General features: G+C 44.2%; 1 protein-coding gene across 1 annotated transcript; it reads right to left on the bottom strand.

Annotated features, from left to right (window-relative positions):
* Positions 1 to 2,496: 2,496 nt before the first annotated feature.
* adamts5 (ADAM metallopeptidase with thrombospondin type 1 motif 5) lies at positions 2,497 to 20,950 on the bottom strand. Its single transcript, XM_011485086.3, has 8 exons — positions 19,086 to 20,950; positions 11,018 to 11,150; positions 10,504 to 10,671; positions 8,715 to 8,998; positions 7,630 to 7,813; positions 7,366 to 7,541; positions 7,111 to 7,286; positions 2,497 to 6,657 (listed from the first exon to the last, which is right to left on the bottom strand). The coding sequence occupies exons 1-8, from the start codon at positions 20,085 to 20,087 to the stop codon at positions 5,979 to 5,981; spliced, it is 2,802 nt and encodes a 933-aa protein (XP_011483388.1). The 5' UTR covers positions 20,088 to 20,950; the 3' UTR covers positions 2,497 to 5,978.
* Between the last annotated feature and the right edge of the window lie 1,335 nt (positions 20,951 to 22,285).

Genomic DNA, 22,285 nt, shown 5'->3' with positions numbered 1-22,285 from the left:
ATGTCACTTAGCCTAAAGTAGGCTAAGTGACAGCCGACTGTTGCTGCAGTAAAAAAAAAGCTCTAAATAAATAAATATATAAACGTAAGTAGGTTGAGAATACCCAATTTTCTTTTTTTAAAATTTTCTTTCTTTCTGTTTTTCTTTTTTACTATCGCTGCGGTCGGCTACCATTCTTAGGCCGCATTTCCACTGCATGGTTCAAGTGACCCAATTCCGATTGTTTCCTCTCACGTGGCACTGATCGGATATGACCGCTGAACGTGTAAGCAGGACAAAAGCGCATGGATTCCGATTTTCTCAGATCGGATACAGGCCTCCTTCATATGTGGAAATAAATCGGAAACGAATCGGATACGTGCATTTGCGTGTGCCATGTAAGCAGACAAATCGGATAATCCCCAGTAAATGCGAGTCGTACGTCAGTGACATCAACTCAGGACACCACCAACTGAGATCACATGACTTATTAAGGTGCTTTTGTGGGCTCATTTTGCTTGTTCGAGGACAGCTGGAGCCCCATCTGCGTGTTACCTTTCAGCCTCAGGCTTCAGACCGTAGTCGGAAACTTCTGTTATTTCCGGTCCGGTCCCGGTCGGGACGCAAACGGTAACTAATCAAGCGGGACACCGTTGCTCTGGAACAGACTAGAAACTGTTTATTTCTTTGCTTGGATCAAACTATTAGTACAGCACAACGTCTGCAAACTCTTCCTGCCTCACTGTCGCTGCCCGCCTCCGGCGGCGCCCTTGGCCAGCAGGCAGATGGGAAAGCGATGGCTGCAGGAAAGCGGGGATCCCTCAGCTGCCTGCTCGGGTTTTTATTATTTTGTTTCGTCATTCTCTTATTATCACCTATTTTTAGACGAACATGACACCTTATATGAGGGATGTCTGCTGCTCTTTTCCCCCACCACTTCCAGGTCCGGTGCATTGTTTATTCGAACCGCTGTCCTCGCCTCTCAACAAAAAATGTGGCAGGACATCGCTGTTATAACCTGTTTTTTGATTCAACAGAGAATTTTGTAAACAAGACAAAGACAAGTCGTATTCAAAACAGACACATCAAACATAAAACTAAATGTTGTATTCATATTTTTTATTTTTAAGTTGTGTATAAAGTATTATTTTGTGCACAATGTAGTATTTATGCATACATTTCTTATTGACAGTTATCTAACTGCGTAGCAAGGAGGTTACTGAGGAGACAACAACTAAGAAGGTCCGCTGATAAGTCTTTATGACATAGAAAACTCTATGAGAAGCAATGTGTATCATTTTAAAAGTTGTTTTAAAGAGCCTGCATTCATCCGACCAAATGTGTTGATGTGTCTCATCGTCATGTTGCTTCCTTTCTACTCTGTTTACATCCCATAACGCCCGGCTACAGTAGCTGTTTTGGTTCAGTTGTTCCACTCCGAGCACAGAGGCTATTCAGGCTGAGGAAAGTGAGAGCAAACCGGAGCTCAATCCGATTGGAAACCAACCGAGACCACCAGGACCAGGAACCAAGAACTGGTCCCAGACCTGGGTCTGCTTGGGTGCATTCAGACTTATTGAAGGCAACAAACTCTGGTTCACTTTAAGCCAACCAAATGTGTCCAGTCTGAATACACGCTAAAACAAAGGATTCTTTGACATTATTTTTTCAAACCATAACTATCTCCATGCAATAATGGCCGCCCTGGATTTTAATGGGAACACAAACCCAAAAGCCAATTTTGGCTTGACATTATTCTTGCAGTGTGTCAGTGCTTCCGTTCAGATCTGAAGAGTGACTAAAATTCGGGAAGGAATAGTCCCAAAAGAGAGTAAATATTTGTAAATCTGACTCGGAAAGAGTCGGCGCCTCACAGCCACAAACCTCATCGTACGTCAGTGTTGCAAAAAAATGTTGGATGCCTCAGTGTGTCAGACTTCTAGCTATGATTGTAACCCAAAGGTTCCACAAACGCAGTAACCTGCGCTTCTCAGTACCGCTTATTTTACAAACCTGCAAATCAATTTGAATTTTTCTCAGATGAATAAGGAGATGCCACTTTTGACAGTCTATTTTTAGAAACTTCTTAGATTTCATCATTTTTAAGTCAAATCAAACCCAAATCATCAACCTTCTACCTCCGTGCCATGGTTCTTATGAGTTGTTCTATAAAATGTCATCATTTGACTAAAAGATTGTTGCCAATACTCAACTTGTTATTCAATTTATTAAATAATAGTGTATAAATGATAACAATCAAGTTTTTTTTTACAATCAGTCATTATGGCTGTATTTTTGCAGTGTTTTATGACTAAAATAATTAGTTTTTCTCCATTCAGTCTGTATAATTTACTTTTACATTATTATTAACCTTTATTTATATTCATACCAACACTTAAATTGCAATTAAAACTGATATTTTACAACTAGTTTATATACGTTTTCAACCATTTCAATTTACTTTTATTTTTAAAAACAAAACAAAACTGGAACCAATGTTATGCACACAGACAAAAATTCAAACATACATATTTATAGTTTATATACAAATACATTTGTAGCATACTAAAAAAGAAAACACTTTACTTACATCAGTGTGATTCAGAAGGTCATAATTCTCAGTTAAATAGATATTTGATACAAAATGACTAGAATAAATACAGATAATCTCCTTGTTCTTTGTTTTTTATTCACACATACCAGTTGTACAAACAATAAATTACAAATTTCAGTGCTGTTTCTGTCGCTCATTGAGCAGAGTTTTGCTGATGGGAGAGTGCCAGCAATATCGGAAAAAACTGGTAGAAATAGGATTTTTTTTCGCACATTTTTCTCTGAATATGGTTGCATTCAGACATGTGTAATCACTGCACAAACACGGCGACTTTATGCTAGTATTTCAGCATGGGTTTTTTGTGAGAGGTACGCTGACCTGGGTCATGCACTGAAAAACAGGGAGGCTTTTCTCCCGCGTGGGAGCCAAACGGGTGAGGTTCCCCACACAGGAAAGGATAATGGGTGCCAGACATTGCAACACAATGACATAAAGTTATTTCCAAGCCCTCTAGATATGTTGCTCACTTCGTTATGCCTAATTATCCATGAGAGCTGAGGTCATCTCTTTCAGAATACTTTGAATTTTTAATGCAATAAATTGGCCTTCATGGAGAAAGGCTTGTCTTAACACAGATGTACATTCTTTACACATTTACTAAAATAAAGTACAATCTTGCTGTTTTTTTTTTAAGTTGACCTAATTAAACATTAATAAACAATAAATGACCTGATGGTTGACGTAAGCCTGAGGTGAAAACAAACATGTTTCCGAATCATGAAAACAAAGTAAAGTTTGGTTGTTTTTGATCAGTTTTTATCCGGTTGGTTGTCATTTTTGTGTTGAGTTGTACCCCAAATTAGCAGGTGCTAACAAGCTAACACGAGATGTTTTTACTGAAACTTCTCAGCATTTGTGTCGAGCCACCAAACAAACAGGTTTAGGATTCGTAGATGGCTCATTTTTGCAGCCTAACAGTTTCAGTCTATTAGTAGGACTAAAATCACAACTTTGCCTAAAGATAAAGAAGTCTGCATCGTGAAAAACAATGTACAACTTCCCGTTGGTTTTGTCGCTAATTCAAAAACTTTTGCCCTCTTTTCCATTTATGCAAGAATCACATCTGATGTTCAGGCCTTTGTCCTGTTTTCCCAAAATGTCTGTTTATGTAGATTTTGATCCTAACTTATCTGAAAGTCCTCCACTATATTTGTCACCTTATAAAAAAACAAATAAGAACAACAAAAAAGCATTGAAATCCATTGCTGTCGTTGCCAGTTTCCAGGGCACACATTGTCATACAGGCAGTTTGTTAGAGACAGCACTCACCCACCCGGTCACAGAAACACAAACAAAACCTTACAACGATGATATAAGTCAGAAAGAAAAAGCTTTAAGACACTGTAAAGGACAAAAACACATATTCATGGAATATACTGTTTGATTTGGAAGTTTTGGAGACAGCAATGTGCGAGCGCTTCGTTTGCTTACATGAGCCCCTTCCACACATTTACGTCTGAATAGTTAGCAGGAAGTAATCGATTCGTCAGCAGCTCAGGTGAATTATTTTGCTAAAATGAAACAATTTCAGTTGGTTTCTCATTAACCCATAAATGGAAAGCAGGGCTTGTTGCCGTGCAGAAAAAGGCCCATGGAGCAGATTTTCTATCTTCCACTATGGTCTGACTCATAGGGTGCAAAGTTGTTTGCAGGTTGGTTTGCCTCACCGATTGTATATGAAACCTTGATCGAGTGAGTGTGACATCACCCATTGAAAAATAACTTACTTTTGGGTCCAGAGAAATTATGTTTTTTTTTTTTTTTTACTTTTAGTGCAAGACTTCATACATTATTAAAGTAAATTCAATTTTTTCTTTTAGTTCTTTTAAATCCAAAGAAAATTTGTTTTAAAGCATAAAAATAATTGGCTAATTTATGAAATCCGTTCAATAAAAAATCATTTACACCAGTTTTGGAGTGAAACTCACATGAACTTAGAAAATACCCAACACAAAGTCCTCATAATTTAATTACTTTTTAGCATAATTTTTTGTTTTATACAACTTCTAAACCTGTCACAAATTCCTGATTTGTTGGGCTCTTTTGCAACTCTGTTGCGGTTCAGTCTGATAAACTAAAACTGTATTGTTTCATGTGTGAAAAGGGCTCCAGACAAATATTAATACAATGTGGACAGCTTCCCCCAAACCATTGAGTCATCATGAAGCTTCATAATTATTAAACTGCATCTTGGTTTAACTCTTTTGTTGGTTTTCCCAAAACACTGGAGCTGCTTCTACACTGATAATATGATCAAAATCAGTACAACCAGTTGTGTTTCCTGGAAGAACTTTCTTTCTTAGCTGTAATTCCACAGAACTGCATATTTCAGCTGACCAGAATCCAAAATGTGTGGATTTTCCACGTCGTTCTTGGCTGCATATTTCAAAACGTGAAAATCCTACACATGATGCTGACCACTTTGGAAGACTTTGGAAGACAATTTTCTTTGAATAAGCACTTCAGTTTAACAGTTTCGTAGTTTGAGATATCGCCGTTCCTGATCCAAGGCTGTAGTACATGAACACATACACTATAGTAGGAATTTGTGTTTTAAAAATAGGTCATTATCATCTAATGGAATCAATCTTAATAACTGAAGATTTATGTAGCAGTAGCGAAGAATACTGCAACAAAGATCAACAGTCTAGTGCAGGAATGCCAAAATCTAATCCTCAAGGGTCTTTGACCTGTTTTGAACTACCCCCACCTGTGCTGGTCCTTAAGATGAGTACCTGTTTCAGGTAATCACAGAGAGCAGGGATATCTGAAAACCAGCTGGACTCTAAAGAACTGGGGTTTGACACTCTTGATCTGGTGGGTCAGTGTTTCCTAAGATTCTTCTATCACATTTCAAGGTAAACATGCAGGAATGAGCGATTTAGAGGCATCATGTGTAGAATGCAGGCTCTGGAGCAAGGTAGCCGTGCAAGTAATCAACATCAAGCATTTCCCATTGTTGGGGCTCTTGTCTCGGGCACAAAGGGCAAACATATGTGACGGCAATGACGACACATAGAGCCATAAAAAGACACACATGCCATCATTGGGAACAATCCCAAACACTTCCAGGATTGAACCAAAGTAAAGACAAATATAGTTTTTTTTACTGTGGAAATTATATGCAACTTGGATCCTTAGCTGTTCCAAAGCGGTACGCTGTTTTGCTTGAGCTCTGCATAGGTCATTTCTCTGGGCTATAGTCACGCACATCCACATCAGTCTTTCATTAAATCTCCTTGTCCTGGCTTTATTCGCCAACATTTACAATCCAGTTTAAGGTTTTGTGTTTTAATTCATTGGTTCATTGTCTTACATCCACCACTTTAGACATCTAGGGATAACAGTGTTTTCCAACAAGTCCTTTTTGTCCAAAACTGCAACCTTAACATTTCTTTACCAGACAGTGCCTGAAGGCGGAGGGCCGTACACCTATCAGGCAGTTCTTAGATAGTTTTCCATGTTGGTCCTTGCATTGAACTGTCCTGCTCTGCCATCCAGTGTCACATGTCCTGGAACATGCCATCCAAGATCCCGTCACCCACTGGGGCCCTGCGGTAGGAGGTGAGGGGCCAAGTGCTGCCACTGGTCCTTGGATCAAAGCAGGGAGAGTAAAGGAAGACATAGTGGTGCTAGAGGTTGTGGAGGTGGTTCCTGTTGTGCTAGACGTTGTGGTGGTGCTCTGTGACTGTGTCAACTTTGGAGCTAACAGTTGCTGTGGAGATGTCACTCGTGGCATGAGGAAACTATAACGTACGTCCAATGGTTTTTTTGCATCTGTAGCAAGGATCTGGACTACCAAAGGTTCTTGAAGAGCTCCAGGACCCATGCTGTGAAGCCACTCATCCCGCTGACTCCAGCCGCTGTAGTTGAGCAAAGAACCGTTGAGAGGGACGATTGTCTCTGAAGTAGAGATCATAAACTTGCCATTAAGAAGGTACTCTCCATTGGGCCGTCGAAAGGCCAAGTAGGCAGTGAAGCGGGTTTGGTCCTTAGCCTTGTGTTGACGAACCTTGATGTGCGTCGAGCCAGCAGGGATCTTTACTATGTCCGTGTAGCCTTTGCTATTTGGCAAAAAACAAAAATTGATTAGATGCAAAGTCTACCACAAAACAAACAAAATACCTGACAAAACTACTTCTGACAAGAAATGATGAGGAGATTGATTCGTTTTTGGGGAATCTGTTCTTTAAAACATTCTTGTTGCTTTTCTCTACACTGAGCAAATAGGCAAATATTCAGAGGTCTAAAATAATCAGTCATTTCTTTTGAATGGGGACTGGATCCATGCCCCGATTAAAGATCTTAATTGAGAACATGCTGCTGAAATATGGGTTCTATGGCCTTACTCTGAGTAATAAAAGTCCTGACACACGGTTGTTTTTAGTGAAGGAATCTTCAGGTGTTAGATTGTTTTTGTTAACAGCCCACATTGTCAACTTAGAGGAATCAAAACAGTTTTCTTGTTTCTGACATTTTTTTTGACTCTCTTATCTGGATCGTGACCTTAGTCTTACCTTTTTTTTGTGAAATTCCCAACGACCCGAATGCATCCTGTGCTGTCGCCCCCACATACACCACACTTGTCATACTGTAGCTTAGAGCCGATGATGCCATCGCAGCCTGTACGCACACATTTCCCTTTCACGCACACCGAGCTGCTGTAGGGGCGACATTCTGTCCCGTCCACCACCTGAACACAATGAGTGGAGGCGTCACTCCCTTTTTCTTTAATAAAGCTACACCACTTTTGTTTTGTGTGGCTGGCTTACCCTGTGTGAAAACACCACGTAGTACCCGGTACCTTTGGCTCTACAGGTTAACTTGCAGACATCTTTTGGAAGAACACCTGCATACTTTGGCACCCACTCAACAAAGGTTTTGACTCCCTTAGGATCGGTCTGGGGACCGTTTCGGGCTTCACATTGCTCCTGGCGAAAAGTTTTATCTGCAAAAAAAAAAATTCCATGTTAATAGTGAGGCAAAAGGACTTCATCTACTGCAAATTGACAGTTACATGTGCACCCTTTACTTACTTGATGGTGGGCATGGAGTGACGTTGCAGGATCTGTAGATGGCTCTCTTCCCGGTGCAGTAGCGCCCGTTGTTCCTTGGTGGTGGGTTGTTGCATAAACGCTGCGCAAACTGCACCCCACCTCCACAGGTTCTCGTGCATGAACCCCAAGAACCCCAAGAACTCCAGCTGCCGTGGTTGGACGTCTGGCAGGGAGGTGGAAAGTGGTGAAGAAGCAGAGTGACATAAAGAGAAAAGAGAGAGACAATCAGTAATGCTTATCAGATTAGTTGGAAGTTGAAGTGACAACGTGTCGCAGTAAAAGGCGTTTGGAGAGAACGCCAAAAACGTGGCATTCACTAGAGTGTGGAAAGAGGAAGACCGTCGTCATCTTGTGATAATAACTAACGTCTGTTTATAGCAGAAGGCAGAAAGCTCACATGGTCCCCTTGAGGAACAGCCTGAATACAATTCTTCATTTTTGTGTTTTTTCCAGCCTTTGGTACATGACTCTTCAGTTTTTGATGGTTTTAGGGGGGAAGAATACCATTACTGATCCTATATTCCCCACTCTCTCTGTGGAAACTGCTTTTTTATTCACTTCCACAGCTGAGTTTTTATTATCCCTTTAATCTATCCTTTCCATTGTAATAAAAGGATTAATTTTGCACTCGCTTTATATTCAATCATAGAGATTCTGAAGTCTAACATGGAGCGGTAAACTGCACAGCAATAAAAAAGAAGCCAGGAGACGTTGGATCAGATTTATCCATGGCTGCCAAAAGATCCAGCAAGGACAATTTTTTCTGTCTTTTCCTCCTCTGATACATAAACAGCATCAAGAGGCTGCCAAGAACAGATTTGAATCTTTAGCTGCTTAAAGTCACATTGATTTTAAATCAAAAGGGAATAAGGGAAACTAAACAGCAGACCAGCATTGGCATAAAATAGAGGAGACCACACAATGGGGCCACCTAAGGAGTATGTCAATTCTTGTCATGAGACTTCTCTGCATCTCATTGAACACAAGAGCTACAGGAAAAATCGGTTTTCTATTTTGGTCCCCTCATAAATCTACCATGTCCTCAGATTATCTAACACTCTCACCGAGTAGTGCTTCTTGCGGGTCTTGTCCACACACTTCCCCTGCAGGCAGATGCGTCCCTTCCCGCAGGGAGTTCCCTCAACCGCCGGCAGCTTCTTAGTGAGACACACCATCTGTCCCTGGCGAATCACTGAGCACCACAGTCGAGAGCAGACGTCCATGCCATGGCAGACGGTGTACTCTGGACCAAAGGCCAGGCGGCATTGGCGGACGGCATCGTAGCTTTGACCTGGTAGCTCTTCCGGGCCGAGAAGGGACTGACGTGGGGAGTCGAGGAGACACTCAGCTGTTGTGTACGGGAGACAACAAAGACTGTTAAGCCTCAAAGAGAAATTTAGAGCATGCTCCCCAGTGTTCAACATTACTCCTTGTGCTTACAGTTGGCACCTTGCATGGCAGTTGACCGCTATCAGTGTGTAAGTACTACTGATGGGGTCAGTGTTCAAAGCTGTTTGAGCTAAGTTGTGCCACTAATTTTGTTGGGCAGTCTACATCATAAAACAATCAGAGTCCTGAAAAACTTGAATGACTACATATTGCTTGCGCCACGGTGCAACTACCCACCTTTGGGTGGTGCTGCAGTAGAACCAAGTCCTTAAAATGTTTGTACAGGTTAGGACTGAACGTTCTTAAGAAATAGATCTCAATCTTTTTTTTAATCTGCTCCCGCCAAACCAAGGCTGCATCTTCTCTGTTTGTGGACCCGGCTAGCTATTCAACCATTTTTGACATTTACAAATGAAGGCACACACAATTACAGAGATTTCTGGTCCCGGCCAGTCAGAGGGGAGCTCTTAGTTTAAAATATTTCTGATTGGGCTTAATGTGTGTCTGCTATTAAACCACAGGGAAAGACTTTGGGCTAGAATCCGGATTGCTTCCCTACCCCTCTTGCTCTTCTCTATTACTCCAATTGTAAGGGCATTTGAAGCTGTAGTGGTGTCCAAAACTGTTTTTTAAGTAGGACACAGGGCTGGTTTTCCCCTCTGCCAGTAGGGTAATCCACACTGCACTTGTGGCCTAGAGCAGAAGTGCATTTCTTCATATGGGTGTGCTCTGAAGCACAGAAGTTTACATCTAAATGTAAGTAATTACTTTTTGGTTCTATCATGACTTTTTAAAGGTATTAAACTGATGTCGTGTATTTTCTGAGCACTGGTAGCTACGCGTTAACGTAGCTCAACGGTGACTATTGACTGTCATATCAGAATTTGAACACACAATCTGAAATCTTATTGTTCACATTACTGGGAAATTAGGTTGCATGTGTGACCAAACTGATCGCATTCTAAAGCCCTAATTCCAATTCATTCAAATAACTGGGTGGTAGTGGTGCAGAGGTAGATCGGTCGACCTCTGATCAAAATCTCATAGGTTCTGTTCCTGCCTTGCCCGCTCATGTGTCGAAGTGTCCTTGGGCAAAACACTGAACCCCCACATTGCTGCTAGTGGTTATAGGTTGGTGAAAGTGTTCGGCATTAGTGCCGCCATCAGTGTTCGAATGTGTGTGTGGATGAATGGGACTGTGACTGTAAAGCACTTTAGGCCTTCAAGGCAGGTTTCAGTATACGTTGGAACGACCATGCAAACTGTCAAAAGCAGCACTTCAAAGCTGTACACTATGAAGCTTGAAAACAAGCATGATTCACATTCATGTTTGGCTGCACTAAAGCTGCACTTTTTTAAAAAAATTAAGAAGGTTTTAATCGACTTTTTTAAAGCAAAGCTTAGAAAGTTCTCTGGACACAGAAATCATACAAATACACTTTTAAAGTCCATTCCGCCACTTACCGTTACCGTCGTCGAAGAAGTCTGTGATGGTGGATGAGGTGCAGCGGCTCCAGGGTTTGGACGCATCAATGGAGGTGAGAATGGAGGACATGAGCCGCTTGTCACTATTTACCCCAAAGCGCTCCTCACAGAACTTGGAGTCATCATGGGATAAGCCCAGTAGGTGACCTGGTGTGCAAACAGACAGAGGAAAGATGGATTTAGGTTTAACACTTTATGGAAAACTGATGCTTCATTCTTTTATTCTAAACAAATAATGGAAACTCTCCTTAAGCTGTATTTTCTTTGGCTTTGAAATGATGGTGAAAAGGCATGAAAACGCTCCCTAATCACTTGGCAGAACTCCCAGAAATGACAGGATTTGCCTCCAAAAGAATGAGAGAAGAAAACATACCAAGCTCTCAGATTACGAGGTGAACTACGTGATATTAATCCACAAATAAGACCTGCCGACAGATGTGCATGCCTTGGCGTGATCGTGTTGCTTTATCTGTGTGCAGTCATGCCTACCTACCGATTTCATGAGCCACTGTGAAAGCCGCGTGAAGCCCGTCGTCCTCGATGACGGCACAGCTTCTTTCTGGGGAGCAGATGGTGCCGACGTCCGCCATGCCCAGAGTATCACAGGAGTGATGGCCACAGAGGTCCTGTGGAAAAGAAGTGTAAATCAGATTCTAACATGGTGTTTGGATCTGCTAAACTTGTTCAGAGGTTGAACAGTCGATCAGAAGATCAGAGGTCGAACCCCACATTGCTCCTGGTGGGTACAGGTTGGCGCCAGTGTAGTAGTAACCTGTAGTAACCAACAGGAAAAGTGCATAACGCCATCTTTATGGGGTAAATAACGCTGTAGCACATTCACTCCAGTCTGGACCCCAATGAGCAGTGTCAACATTGGCCAAGGAAGGTCAGATTTGGCCATCTACTAGGAAATTTGTACCGTACCATCGAGTAGATTTGACTCAAAAGTATGGTTTATTTGGATGCTCTAAGGCAGGGGTGTCAAACTCATTTTGGTTCGGGGGCCACATTCAGCCCGTCTGATCTCAAGTGGGCCGGACCAGTAAGGTAAAAGCAAAATAACAGCTATGTTTTAGTTTTTTTACCCAGTTGGAAAAAATGCCTCAACCAACATAGTAGCCTAATAACTTGCGGCCAATGGATCTTAAATTAAATTAATTTCACTTCAAAAAAAGTTGGTCTATTCAATTTTATACAGACTGAAAATTTGACATCTGACACTGAAGCAATCCCGATAATAAACTTTCAGCATCGTGAAAAAAAAGCTCTGTCCATTTTCCTGGAAAGCTCTTCGCTCCACTTTACTTTTTGACAACATTTAGGTCATTAGGGTGTCACTACTGATCATCCTTATAGCAAGATAACAGTGGTAAGGCTCATAGGGAACCAAAGTGCATCCCTACCCAGACGCAGAGCTGTTAGATTTCACTATTGTTACATGCAGAAATATGCTGTTTCACCTGTTATATTTTTCCTTTGCTAGTGGCGGAATTGCGCATTTCGGTTATTTCTTTGAAAAATCATAACTCGCCACAGGAATGGACTATAAACTTGCTTTCTTTTTTAAACATCCTTTTGATTTTGACTCTTCATGTGTGGCCCGGACTTAACCACCTGGCGGGCCGGATACGGCCCGCCAGGTGGTTAAGTCAATTAGGCAATTAGGCAACATCCCATTTAGCATCTACAAACATTGTGCTTTCATTGGTGGATGATGACCCAACAGAAAGAGTTTATAACGCCATCTTTATGGGATAAATAAAGCTGTGGCATCCTCTCAGGCCTGGGTCACTCTAAACAGTGTCAACACTGGTCAGGGAAGGTCAGGACTAGGCGGACAACTGTGCTCCGGCATGGATTGCCTCATGTGAGTGGACACAAAAATGAACTGCTACAGAATTGATTGAAATAAAATGTTCCTGTTGTTCCAGGAGACGGGCTTTGTCAAGCTATTTTTAGAGGGTATGGACACCAACTGTACACACGATTGACCTAGTTTTACCATCAAGTGATAGAATTTAGCGGCCACCTTTTAATTATTATCATTATGAAGTGCCAATGGGGGAAAGAGCTTTTCCACCAACACTTAGACTAAGTATATTGCATCGATTCTGGCTCATAGTTCCCACACATATCCATGTAGATGAAGCCTCGGGCTTGAGCAGCCTGTCCCTTCAGCGCAGAAGTCAATCCTCTAATAACGCACCCACATCACCGTACATGCTCGTACGTGCATCCCGACAGGCTCAAAAGGCCCACTGAGATCCACGAATACTCATGTAGAAACGGACATCCATGCACATGGGAGCATAAACGCGCCCTCATGTCTCGGGGAGAGGATGAATCGTCTTGTTAAGTGGCGCTGACAGGCCTGCTGGGTTGTGTGAGAGGCTCTGTGGGGAGGGTGTTTACCCGTTTTTGGCCGATCCCTTTGGAACAACCTGCCTTGTGTTGAGACGTCACACACATGACTGACTGGGTGGGACTACTTCACAACAACACGCTCACATACTCAGATAACTACATTAAAGTACATATAATAATACTTAGAAAGCATACACAAAGGGTGTGACTTTGCCTGCTGACTGCTGGATACCTGGCTAGCAAACGAAGATCCAAGTAAAGTTTCTTGGCTTTATTGTGTGTGCAGATCATCACGAAGAATGTAAAGCAAAGCCTGTTTATATTGATCGGAAAATAAAATACAGAAAACTTTTGCTATACTTTTCTTTTTTTATCCACGTATTTTGTTTCCTCCCATCCAGACGTCTTTCTCCGGTGTGGCACAGCGAAACAGGAAACACCGGTTAAAATAGCCGGTCTCCGCTTAAATTTTGACGTGTGAATACAACCTGAAATAACCCCCAAACTGACAGAATTATTTCTACTTCCAGCCAGGTCTCAGCAGAAAGAAGGCGGGAATAAAAAAAAAAAAAAAAAAAAAAAAAAAAAAAAAAAAGAAAAAGAAAGAAGGCGGGAAAACAAAAATAAGTCAAAGCACTTGAGACACCAGGGAGGTACAGATGGAAAAAGAAATGCCGGAAATGAAGGAGATGAACCAGGAGACATATGGAAACGTTGGCAGAAACAACACAAGAGCAGGTGGCGAGCTGGCCGCAGAGGTCAAGAGACGATCAAAGGCTGTGCTTACATGTGAGGTACGAGACCACTCAATATCCAAACCAACGACGGTGTTAAAACAAACGGAGAGCCAGACGCACACATGCACACATGGGAGTCACTTACTCCATGAAATACAACCCACTGAAACAGAACCCAATAAAGAAAAGACTGAACAGATGAATTAACCACCAGAAACAAATGTATTTGAAAGAAAACATCAAGAAAATTTAACTGCTTTTTTTTTCTTATTTGGACAATGGATTTAGATACTAAAATAGTCGTAGTGTATATTGACTAACCTCACATCCTTGTTCATTAGAGTGGGTACAAGTAATACCACTGCAACAACTTATCTTGATCACATATGTGCATAGAAAAGTAAAGTGAAATTTACATCAAAGAAAAGTAGAAAATAAAATTAAGTTTGAATGAAACTTTTGAGATGCAGTCGATGACACTATATACTCTACTTATTTGTTTACTAGAGGTGTAACAATTGATCGACCTAATCGATGAATCGACTTATATTCCTATGATCCAACCAGATCAATCCGCCTGAGGCAAGATGTTAATCGAATCGACCTATAGCATTAGAGAATCGTTTCAAAATAACATGAATCGATAATTGAAATTGGAAAATACTATTTGGATCAGTGCTTCTCAAGTTTTTTTTGCCAGCCCCCCCCCCCCAGGAAAAAGAAAATGTTTCGCGTACATGGGCCCAGAAAAACCTTATCTGATTATGACAAACGTTTACATACGCCACACTTTGAGTCTGAATAAACCATTTGGACAGAAACGGTTGTAGAAAAAGAAATGACAAATTCAGTTGTAAACAAACAAAGCTGCGGCATAGAGTGAGATGGTCTTTTCATTAAGGGTTTGTTTGATCATAATTTTCCAAATTCGTGCGGCCAGTGCTTTATTCTTGGGCAAATTGACCCGGAAGAAAGGTTACGGTTAAGCTAATATGTGCAGACAAGATTTACCAGTTGATGCGGACAATGTCGCAATCTGCATCTTGGCTTCATATAAATATGTCTGGATAACATCGGCCTTTATTTTGTCTGGACACGACTGGTAACACAAATCCACATGATTGTTTGCTCGGTTCCTCAGGACTGCGCGGCATTTCTGCATTCAAAAGCCGCTCCTCTGCTTGGAAACACGGTTTTCTTGAGTCCTGCAGCTCGCTTACGCAGAGCAGCCGGACGGACTGCGGTCCAAAGCGTCACCGTAACAAAGCATCCTCCCCTGTCCGCAAACACAAAGCTACGCGTCCGGCTGCTCTGCTCAGAGACTTCAAAGTCTTCTTTGGAGCCACACAGTCCATGCATGATGCAAAGCCAGCGCACTAGTGACACACGATCAGAATAAACTGTTTACATGCACAACGATCTGACCAACAATTGGCATAATCCACCTATGTCGATCGGAAATGAAATTTGGATCTGAACGAGTATTATGTTTACATGACACATTTTTGTTCTGATCAGGCGTTCATTCCGATTGCTTATGTCCATGTAAAGACAGCCACTCTGTCACTGTGCGCCTTAAAACCAGCAGCCTGTGCTTCCTTTCTCATCAGTTAAGTGCAAGAGGTCCTGATTTGAGCGTCTCTTCTTGCAGAAGAGATCGGTTTCATCCATCCTTCATTCATCCGGATGATAATTGTTCTCTGCGATTATCTTCCTCAGCGTATCAGGATACTGTCCGAACACTTCTGAGTCGGCTTGAGTTTCTCCACGCAGGGACACAAACTTTGATTATAGAAGTTCTGGAACCGCTGTGAAATGTTCTTTAGCGGCCGGCGAGGAAGCCGACGGGCCAGCGTGCTCTTCATCTCCGCTTCCCTCCTCAGAAATTCACGCAGCACCTCTGTCGCACGCAGTCACATGACTGAAAAGGCTAAAAAAGCGTAGTCTGTTTCAAGTCCATCCTAAAAGAACAACACACTTCCCTTTTCAACCCTTCAAAATAACACATGTTGGGATAGAAACAAAGTCTCACTAAGGAAGAATTATTAGGCTATTGACGCCCGCTAACACTTTTAGCTAGTTAGTGGTTATTCATTTCCTAAAGTAAAATATAAAGAATTGAGGCAAAGACAGTTATTTCCTGTAAAATTGATGTTTAGTCCAGTTTCAGAAATTTTGTTTTTTCCAATAAACACTTTCTTTATCAAATACACACAAGGCCTTTTCGCCATTTATGCTAACGTTTTCAGGATCTTCCTTTTTTTCACCCATTTAATCCACAAACGTCTTCCAGCTGCCATCAAGAATGTAAGATGTTTGCTTTTTTTCTAGAAAAACAGGTGAAACCTTAGCAGGCTGCTTGAAACGGATTCCCTCACGGTGGAACATCAAAGCTTTGATGGACCAAAAAATAAAGTTCCCTCTTATTTGCCCGGGTAAATGGGAGAGCTCAAGGAAGACCATCGGCTGTGACAGCAAACAGGAGTCGGCTTGAAGGCTCGCTCATGCGTGGAAGCCCGTGTTGTTGCAGGACAGACCAAGTCCTCTGGACAGTTTGCATCATGTCGACAGGCGTGGTGCCGAGGTCAGGAGTTTGATCTAAAGGAGCTGTCTGCGGGCTGTCGACTATGCCAGACAAAATAAAGCACGTGTGAAATGTCAAAAGCACGAAAACAAATATAGTGACGAGCTGCGACGGGGGCGAGGGCTGGGAAATGTACACTTCAATGTATAGTCAGACCCCAGAAGGTACATGCAGCCAAAGTACAGTAGACGGGGAACAGACTGTACTTTTAACAACAGGTTGCTGACATTTTTTCCCCAGCTGTGTTTTTATCTGTAATGTTTAACGTTTTCCCATAATGCACTGCTGTTTGCCTTAACTTTTAAGCTAGCTGACTGACAGATGACCTCAAATTTCAAACGAATTAGGTTTCATAGGCTCTGACATTTTCTCTCGGTTACATTAAACCAAATGGAAGTTGGGTAAAAACAAACAGCTGAGTTAATGGCGCAAATGCACAGTCGGTGGTAACTCATTGCTGCAGTAACACGCTACTTCACAAACTGGCTCAAAGATGAGACGAGAAGAGATGCTGCAAGGAGTCTTCTCCTCCCCAAGGAGCAGCAGCAGAGCAGAAACCTTCTAAAGATGTCCTCCATGATCAGGAAAAAGGCCACAAGAATTAGTCAAAAACACCATTGTGCATCAGAGTGGCTCATGTAGCCAATGATGGCTAATGAAGCTGGGTAGTTGTCTATGTGCAATAGAGTCTGCAGCTTTAAAAAAATCAAACTGTTGCTCATGAGTCTTCAATGCTGACTTGCTTGTGTTGGCCAGTGATTGTCCAGCGCTCTGTTGGTGTTATATTTTAGTATAAGAATCAAATATCAAACAGTTATCAGACCAAACAGGGGGAAAAAAGTGATTGAAAAGCTCAGGATTCTGCTCTTTCACATGACCATTAGTGAAAAGCACAGAAAACTGAGTGACAAAAAGCTAAACTCGCGTGTCCACAGCACCACAGTAGCGCTTTGTCCGCCATCCAAGCTCCCGACAACACAACCATGCGGAACATTTAATGTTCCCACATACCCTGATGCACGCTCAGAAGAGCCCCTTCAATGTGCTCCTTGTTTGGTTCCGGTGCTGGCATGTGTGGCGCTGGTCCACACTGCCACACGGGTCAGCTCCCAGCAAGGACGGCCCGTTGGAGTAATTGGACCCAACCACACAGAAGTGAGTTTCCTCTAACCCTTCCGCCCCCGTTCCTGACAGCATGTGAACAATAGGGCGATCTGATTCCACAATCGCACTGTAAAACTCAGTACCACCAATATAACTTGTTATTTCTCTTATTTACAGTTTTTCTAGACGTCTGACCTTCATGCACCTTAGTTTTTAAAGATTTCCCTTCATGAATATCACTATTTTTCCGTTTTTCGTCTAAAATGAGCCAATATTAGAGCCAATTTTAGTTATTTCATTATTAAAAGCAGCAAGTATGTTTAGCACAAAGCAGCACAGAAAGCCCTATAGGCAACTGCTGTACCTTTACATGCCAAATAAAAGTGTTAGATGACAAGAGAAATTGGTTCTGGCAATAATAGCAACAAGGTTCAAAGGCTAAAGCGAGTTCATGGCCTCTCTTTACGTCTTTTTTCAGATCATGACCCCAAAGCCAAGTCACTGAGGGCTTATTCTGCACGGAAACCCGATTTAGGTGCAATTAGGCCAGTTTTTCTGCAGAAATTAAACAGATTAAGATCAAGAATGTGAAGTTTTCCACAGATCTCGGCCATGTTGCAGGTGAGCCTACCTCCTGGCAACAGATTAAATCCACAGCACGCCCTGTGGCTCGCCTGCAGCAGTGTGAGAAGGAAAAGGGGCAGAGGCAGGTTTATGAAGCTCTAGCATCTGTTTCCGTAACCCCGTTCAGCCGACTAAAGCCAAACATCTGATTATTGCTGCTGCAGCCAAGTGGAGATACAACATAAGCCACAAGGTGTTTGGCATTCATGCCTGGTGCCACACTGCCAGAGGACTAACCTCAGGCATGCACTGCCCAAAGCCTCTCCAAGGAATCACACTGCCAACTGTGCACAAGTGCACGAGACCTGAGGTAACACCGCCAGCGTGTTATCTTCTGGCAAGGCCTTGCAAGACTTGACGGCACCGCAGTCCAAGGTGAAGCCATCTGACCCGTGAACTGAAGCAAACCACCACGGAGCCCCACCCAGAGGTGAAGAATGCGCGCAGATCCGCTGCTGCCCTGCGGCTTTGGACCAGCCACTTTACAGGGAGGGAGGAAAGAAGGGATGGATGAGTGTGGTCTGGCCTTCAACAGGGTGTTGGTTTTCCTGACAGTCTACGGACAGCTCCCAGTCCCAGCTGACAGACCCCTGGAAAAGTGGCGGGGGGGGGGGGGGGGAGAAATATGCAGGCTGGAGCGATGACAGAAGAAATGGGAGCGCAAATGTGATGAAATGCAGTTTCAAGGGGAATTCCGAGATATGTCTGCAATGTGCACAGCAGCTGATGCGAAATCTCAAATATCCATGGGAAGAATGTGTGCGCGGAGCCGTGCACGCACGCGCACCGTTACATGCCCGGGAAAGTATCAGGAGCCAGGACAAAACGCGGAGGGTTTTGCGCAGTTTTACGCACGGAGGACTCAGCCAAATGCACAAAGAAAACACACAAATGCGCGTGCTGGTGAGTGTGTGCATGTGTTTGGGGGGAGGGGGGCATAACAATTAGCGGAATTTTAATTAGGAAAGGAGGAAATCGTTTCAGTAAATGCCAGGTGAGCCCGCTGAGTGCAAACATCGTGGCGTCACTATGTTGGCATCAGAAACAGAGTGTGGGCTACCCCCCCCCCCCCCCCTAAGGCGGGCGGGGCTCAGAGACCTTTTTTTAACTAAGGTGTGAAGAGGGAAAGTGGAGGTGGGTTTGTTTACCTGCCTGGTGAAGAGGATGGCCGCGTCGTGGTGGTGCGGGTGGTCGTCATCCAGCGGGTTCTGTTGGTTCTGCCACTTGCAGAAGCTCTTGAGCGTCGCTGCGGCGTTCTTGCTCACCTCCAGACCCTTCTCCCGCTCGCTGAGGACCACCAGCTTCACCACGGAGAGCCGGATGGGGTTCTCGATGCTCGCGTGTCCGTACAGCTTCGAGGCGATGGAGGCCAGCGTCAGCAGGTAGTGGTTCAGGTCCTTCCCGTATTTCTTGGCCATGCTGTCATCCGCCACCAGGAGCAGCTCCACGTGCCTGGCGCGGGACACTGACCTCCTGCGCCGCGCGCCACCCTCATCCTCCCTGTTGTGCGGCTTCCTCTTCCTCCCTCTGCGTGCCCTGTCGCGCGTGCCGCAGCTCTCGCGCCCGTCGTTGGCCGCCTCGAAACGAAAACTTTCGCGCGTAAAAACGTGCAGCGCGCTCTCCGCGTCCTTGTCCTGCAGCGCGCGCACGTCGTGCTCGTGTCCCCTCGCCCTGATGATGGGGGTGATGGTGTAGCGCGACTGGTTGACGGCGAAGAAACCCTCCAGACCCCCGCCGCAGAGGTTGAGGACGGCCAGCGACTCCGGCTCCGAGTTGACCGTCCCGCGGTACGCGCACTCCCGCTGCGAAGGTGCGGAGCTCTGCCCCATCAAAGCCATCACATACTGGGGACTAAAGTGATCCGACAGCACCGACTCATCCCGCTCCATGTCCAGCTGGAACCGCCTCCCATCCAGGTACACCAGGTAGCCCACTTTCCCCCCACCGTGGTAAATCCGGTCAATCGTCCGCACCACCCCGTCCGTCCGCCGCGCAGGTGTGAACCGCGTCCCGCCGGCAGGCTGGATATAAAACCCCTGGAAAGTCGGCACCTCGGCTGCCAGCTGCGCCTCCACGGCGCACAGCAGCAGCAGCAGCAGCAGGAGACACCGCAACATGCCCACAGTCAGAGCTCCAAGGAGCCGCACCATTGTTCATTCCAGTCCCGAGAACATCTATGCTCCCTCTAAAACAGCCTCGGACCGGCCGGAGAGACGCCTCTGAGGCTCCCCGAAAAGCGCATCCTCCCGCCCAGTGTCGGGGTTCGGTAGTACGCCGGCAGGTGAGGAGACCAACCCCGAGCCGCAGAGGGAGAGTGCGGAGCCTGGAAGGGACGGAGCTGAACTTGGAGAACAAAAACACAAAGTTTGCTCTTAATAGAACCCGGAGAGTTGAAGTCCTGCCCCCTTTTGCGCTCAATCACCCCCTCCCTCTCTGCCTCTCCTCCTAACATCACAGTTGGAGGAGAGAAACCTGGACTGTGGAGGCTTCCTAACGCCTCAGCAGGAAGGAGGGTGCTGGAAAAGTTTGAAAAATCACCATAAAACCAACAGCTCATCTAAAAAAACACATGGTGAAATACTTTGCCTGTGTTGATAAATAAGAGCCTAAAAAGTCCTTTGTTTTGCATTGAGAGGAACAGATCATCCATGGCTTTTCCAGAACCTCAATTCCAAAGTCAAAGGTTGAATAGAGGAGAAGAGAGATGGAGGTGGAGCAAACGTGTGAGTGTGCAGTTCTCCTCCTAAAATTGAAAAGAAAGAAGGCTTTTCTAAAATGTCCTCAGCAGATGATCAGCTTTTGCTCCCGTTAATGCACAACAACTTTGTTGCATCAAACGGTGGGAGTCCCAAAGCTAAACCAGGGATGACAGAGCGGCGTGGGCCGCCTGGATGCAACCGCTGGTGGGCGGGCGGCATGAAGCCAAAATAGGTTAACTGATGCATTTGTAGTTTTATGTTTGTACACATATTTTCACATTTTAAAGACCCGCTCTGACTAAAACAATAAATAAAAAGGTGTCTTAACATATTGTGTCACTTTTCTGATGATGGAGGACACGTGGAAAGAAAATGAAGTTCAGAATTCCATTTATGAGTATTTCTTTGAATTGTTGAATCAGGAACGGACAAAGAAGGGCTGTTTGGGATTTTGTTTTTTAATTTGTGATGTAAAAAATAGGCTGGGCGGGTTCACAAGCTCCGCTCCATTCTGATGCATCCACTTGCAGACAAACCTCTTTGTTTTCCTCGTCTGAGCTGGAATCTGGATCTAAACTGTACGGATGGACAGCTCCAATTTGGTCGCCATTTATGTTACGCCACTGATGTTAGCTTGGGGTTGTAAGCTAGCGGGAGAGCATGTAAACAGCAGTTATCTGTTACCCCCGTAAGCTACTTTCAAGTGGCCACTTCCACTCAAAAATCCACGTAAATGTGAGTAAACGCACATTTTGGGCTTCTGTGCTCAAATCTCTTGTGTTGTCATATTAAAATTGACAACCGTTTTTGGGCTCAACGTACAAAACTTGCAACTACTGAAGGTGCGTTGAAAGTCAAAGTGGATCAGACTTTAACCAATCATGCACTCGGATATGGTAGTGCCGTATGGATGGCGTCCCCTTTGAATTCCACGTAAGGATCAAGTATCAGAAAAATTGATCACGGAGGAGAAATTGATCATTGTGGTTTGTGTCCAGCCGTAATTCTGCCACACAGAGTCTTTCAAGTATCGGAATAGAGCTGTGAAAGAAAAAGCCTGGAGCGAGATTCATCACATTTACGCCACATTGACATTTCGCACCAGGCGTCTTCCAGCTGTAGGTGGCGGACATGAGGAGGTAAACAGTAGAAGAAGACGAAGAAGCCCCTCCCTGCTTGTCCAGTGTGAACGCTATGGGCTAAATGTTCGTTGTTGTCCGCACAAGCTTAGTGTGTCCATAGCATTTGAAGTGGACAAAGGGGTGGGGGGTCTTGGAGGCGGGGCTTAGTCCCTCTGTGTTGACAAAACCTTCCTGCCCCCCCTGCAGCAGCGGATCCGGTATCAGGCTGAACTTTTTGACTCTCCTGTTATGCAATGCAACTGCCCCCTCCCCCCCCACAGCCCGTCTCTGATTTCCTTTCTGTCCTTAATGTATCTACCCCCCACCCGTCTCCTTAACACCCCACTGTCAACTCTCCGGGTCCGGAAGCGATGGAGCTCCGTGAAAACCTGAAGGCTTTTCCGGCATCTTCTCGGAGCTGCCTCTCCTCACACACACGCACACACACACCCACACACGCACGCACACACACAGACACACACAGACAGGCTTTTAGGTCCTCATTCCCTCCTCTTCGTCCCTCTTCCT

The sequence above is a fragment of the Oryzias latipes genome, chromosome 2 (genome assembly GCF_002234675.1).
Source record: "Oryzias latipes chromosome 2, ASM223467v1".
Classification (NCBI taxonomy): domain Eukaryota; kingdom Metazoa; phylum Chordata; class Actinopteri; order Beloniformes; family Adrianichthyidae; genus Oryzias; species Oryzias latipes.
The sequence above is the reverse complement of the archived record's forward strand: the minus strand, read 5'-3'. Positions and strand labels throughout refer to the sequence as shown.